This window comes from Telopea speciosissima, chromosome 3 (genome assembly GCF_018873765.1).
Source record: "Telopea speciosissima isolate NSW1024214 ecotype Mountain lineage chromosome 3, Tspe_v1, whole genome shotgun sequence".
Taxonomy (NCBI): domain Eukaryota; kingdom Viridiplantae; phylum Streptophyta; class Magnoliopsida; order Proteales; family Proteaceae; genus Telopea; species Telopea speciosissima.
In genome coordinates, this window is record NC_057918.1 from 45,437,648 (window position 1) to 45,442,392 (window position 4,745).

The 4,745-nt window shown below is 38.1% G+C and overlaps 1 protein-coding gene across 1 annotated transcript; it reads left to right on the forward strand.

Moving 5' to 3' along the window:
• The first annotated feature begins 2,846 nt into the window (after positions 1 to 2,846).
• On the forward strand, positions 2,847 to 3,896 carry LOC122653511 (histone H1-like). Its single transcript, XM_043847363.1, has 2 exons — positions 2,847 to 3,119; positions 3,218 to 3,896. Exons 1-2 carry the CDS (start codon positions 2,925 to 2,927, stop codon positions 3,818 to 3,820), a joined length of 798 nt encoding a protein of 265 aa, XP_043703298.1. The 5' UTR covers positions 2,847 to 2,924; the 3' UTR covers positions 3,821 to 3,896.
• The last annotated feature ends 849 nt before the right edge of the window (positions 3,897 to 4,745 follow it).

The window sequence follows — 4,745 nt, forward strand, 5'->3', positions numbered from 1 at the left end:
CTTATAGGGATGTTCCTTTCTTTGTAAGACCATGCTTGGCCTTAGTGTGATCTATCTTATTGGAGATGTATCTCAGTATATAAGTCCACTTGTGTCCTTAGTAATCTTGTGTTTAATTGGTTATATCATTGGTTATTATGTAAGTTTAGTTGCAACCTTAGACATTTTTTCTTGGGAATTGTAATTAGTATGGTGTCTATATAAATCCAGATTTAGCAATAGAAATGTATTTAAATGAGATTTAACTTGTTGATTTGCTATGTAAGCTTAGTTAAGGACTATGAGTTGCATAATCTTTATTGGTATATCTTTTGCACTCATTGTAAAACCATGTTAATAAGCATATTTTGTTCTTCAATGATTATCCTTTCTTGATTCCTTCTTTTTGTCAATGACAAAGGGGGAGACAGAAATTATGTGATGCTTGAAACAACTACTACGTTTTAAGAATATGGTTGTGGATAAAAAAGTTTTGGTTAATGAGTTGTTTGATAAAAGGGAGAGACTTCTAAGCAAGCGGCATAGGGAGCAGACCAATGAGGAATGATAAAACGTTTCATACATAAAAGAGTAGAGAGATCATTTCATATGAGAAGGAGAGAGATAGAGAGAGAATGCTAGTGTACCCTCCTCGGTTAGCTCAGAGATCCTTTTCCTTAGTGGGTTTAGCACTAGGAGTGTGAATCAAGTCCCAACTTGTTTGTTGATGGAATTGAAACCACCATCATAAACTTGCATTACAATATTGATTTGCATATCATGTTATCATTTGCCATCCTAATGTTAAATTTTGTACGTATTATTTGAACTCTTGAAGACTGAACTATTATATGCATAAAACATTCGTAACCATTTAATTAAAACCTTTGCCACATTTCTTATGCAATTCTCAATCAATGTTGTTATTCAACTATTAGAACAATAATACGTATGAGGAACGACTAGCAGGAAGAGAGGGAAAGGGGCAAGTGTAGACTTTAAATGGAATATCATGTGTTCCACCAGATAAATCATGATAAAGCGACGAAGAAATAAAGCATGTTTTTCATATTTTGTATGTGATGAAGCATACCATTTAATACTAAATCTACATAGAAATATGTCATGCCCTTTTCAGTCATTAGACTCCAATTATAATATATGATTGACATCAACAAGATGACATGGTATTTCAACGCATATATCTATTATGTCTAATAATAGTTACCAAGGTTTGCAATGAGCAAAGGATCTAGGTGTCACTACAATAGATCTTTGGATTGATTACCAAAGTCTGGTTGGATGGTTGGAGAACGATAATGGGAATTGGTGAGATATTTATACTCTCTTTTTAGACATTAGGGCTATATTTAAATGTTTCTCCAAATTTTTTATTATTAAACAGGATTGGGATCGAATCTCAATAGCCCATAACCTAGCCCTAAAGGCTTGAACATATCAAATGATGTAGCTTCTTTTCTGTTTCCTTAGTTTTAAGAAAGTTTTTTATCTTAAAAAAATAATAGTTAGTGTTTAAATTATGGGAGAAGAATTTCTAAGCAAGTGGTATAGGGGAGCACACAAATGAAATGAGACAAAACGGTATCATATATAGAAGGGCAGCGGTCATTTCATATGAGGAGGAGAAAGATAGACACAAAGATGCTAGCGTACCTTGACCTGATAGCTCAAAGAACCTTTTCCCTTAAACTATTTCCCTTAACTAGTTGCTTTTATATATTTCCATATAACTTAAATGGAAAATTGAAGGTGAAATATGCCCAATAATGTGCACTGGTTCCACATGAATACAATGCATTCATAGTATTAGATGCTTTAAGTTGCTAATACACTTTGTTGATTTCTTGCTTTTTTTGCCATGTCTACTTTTTTAATTGCCCAATGGGACTTCAACAACTACAAGAGAAAAGAGGGGAAGGGGAAGAAAGCTTATGGGACAAGGTGAATACTGGAGAATTGAGCCCACGACCTCCTAGAAGCCTGCACTCTACCAGTAAGACACCAACCGACTGAGCAATCATTGGTTCAACAATACTAAAAAATCATGCATTCAACTAAGATTTACATGGATTTGTATTCTACTGTTACATAGATTAAGCACTCATATCAAATTGAAACATTAAATGATAGATTAAAACAAATTTTCTTGAGCTTCATGCATGAAACATATTATATGTAATTACTACAAATGGCAAAGCTTGTTCAACTTCAGTTGTCTTTAAGTAAAGGTTTCTTACACATTTTTCATCGGATTTTTGCGATTCTTGAACCTATACGTTCCTTTGCTAGATTAGAATCACATAAGATTAAAAAACCATACATTAGTGCTAAGCATTCTCCTAAAACTCTGTCAAAGTACAATGAACTCATTATAAACCCTAGTCCAGACTAATGTGGCTTTGAAATCAAATATCTCTCACATGCCTTAACCTTACAAGGCGTATAAATACTCATTTGAAAGCTTATCTACAGAGCTACAAAACCATCCAAATCTCATTAAAATCTGTTAAGTATCAACCAAGTTATTCCCAAAAGAATCGAGGTGAAAAGCACACCCAACCCTACCTCAAACCCCATTTTCATTCAGAATCCATCCGAACCATGCTTAAATAAACCTTGTTGACCGTCGATAACCACTAATCCAATGGCCCACATTTAAAATTTTAGAAAGTTTATAGATCCGAATGAGTGTGTCTTCGACCAATCAGCTCTCACCTTTTCGGCTAGCGCCTCTCATCCGGTGCGTATTTAACCCCTTCCCCATATCTCGTCGTATCTCAACGCAAATACCGAGCACCAGCAACCGCCGATCGCTTTCTATTAACGCTTCTTCTTCTTCTCTCTCTCTCTCTCTCTTGTATCAGAGGCAGCTCTAACTTTCGCCCTAGAATCTGATCTTCAAATCTTTTCCTCGAGCTTCAGTCATGGCGCCTACTGAAGAAGCTACAGTAGCTGTCGAATTAGTTTCTGATCCTCCCGCCATAGAGCCGGTCGAAGAGAAACCGGAAGCAAAGGCAACAAAGGCAAAAAAGGCTGCAACTAAGAAAGAAGTTAAAGCTAAGAAGCCTGCCGGTACGAAGAAACCCCGGGCTGCTTCTGCACATCCTCCATACATCGAGGTAACAGAAACTCTTCCTGTTTTATTGTTGATGCCTATCGATAATTTTGCTCTGTAGATCTGATTTGTTCGTACTTTTGTGGTATTTGTAAACCCTAGATGATCCAAGTGGCGATCGTGTCTCTGAAAGAGAGAACTGGTTCGAGTCAGTATGCAATTACGAAGTTCATCGAGGATAAGCAGAAGGCGAACCTTCCTCCTAATTTTAAGAAGCTTCTTCTTGTCCAACTGAAGAAGCTCGTTGCAGCAGGAAAGCTCGTGAAGGTTAAAAACTCGTTCAAGCTGCCAGCAGCGCCTAAGCCAGCAGCTACTACTCCCGCTCCCAAGAAAGCTGTTGCTTCGAAGCCTAAAGCTCCGGCTAAGTCGAAGCCTGCAGCCAAGCCTAAGGCCGTTCCTGCTAAGCCTAAGGCGAAGATTAAACCTGCTGCTAAACCGAAATCTGCTGCCCCAGCCAAGCCGAAGGCTGCTGCGAAGCCGAAACCTGTGGCTAAGCCAAAAGCCGCTGCCAGGCCTAAACCAAAGGCTAAGCCAGCGCTCAAGGTTGCGAGAACTTCGACTAGGTCTTCTCCAGGTGCGAAGAAACCGGCGGCTTCGAAGCCAGTTGCTGCGGCAGCTAAGAAAGCACCGGCGAGGAGTGTGAAGAAGCCAAAGAGTGTTAAATCGCCGGCGAGGAAAGCCCCTGCTAGGAAGGCGAAGAACTGAAGGGATGGTTTGGATTTTTATGCGGGTTAGTTCTGTAAATTTAAGTGGAGTTGGGCGTGTTAGATTGTAATATGCCGAGAAGTAGTGGAGGAATCAAAATTTGTACAACAGTAATTCAGAGTAGTCTTTTTTGATAATTTTTTAAAATGAATCTCAAGGGAAAACTTTAGTGCGGATTTGATTCTAAGTTTTATGATCTGAACGATCTTCTTTCTATCTCAAGATATTTTGAAAGGTGAAAGGTTTTTTACACATACATATCACAAATCAGAAAACACTATTAATTTGGTGAACATTGAAATGAGAGAGGAATCAATGATGCAAGAATGCAATTTAGTTTATTGGGGGATTCAATTATGTCTCTACCTCCTCATAGTTTCTTGTTCTAAATAAAAAAACACAGAGAGGGAAGAGATTCAAACGGGGAGGGGGGAGTCCTTCTCGTTTGTGCCTCATGGGTGGGTGCCAAACTGAATTGGTTTTGGCCCAAGTTTGGTTAGCAACTTTGAATTTGGTTTAGCGTGATTTTGTTCTGATGAGGATTTATGTAGAGAGCAATTATTGGAACTTAAAAAAGCTTGCTTTAATGGCATCTCTTGTTTTCTTCGTGATCTTACCGTTTGTGGGAAATACTGTACATAAACCAAGATTTGGGGAGTTAGGGTTTGTTGCGTTAGGAAATCTCTGGTAGGTCTTTCGGGTGCCATAACTTATAGAAGGACGTCAGGGACAATGGAGAACCGGTGTGGTTTTGGTTTAGGATTCCTTGATGTTGAAGTTAGATCTCTCTTAATAATAGATGAATTATTAGAATTCAAGATGAATAATGAGTTGGAATACTTGGGAATTTATAGTTTTGTATGGCGGTGTGGAGAGTCCTAATTGATGATAAGTATTCTTCGTGAAAGAATCTATTACGTAGTAG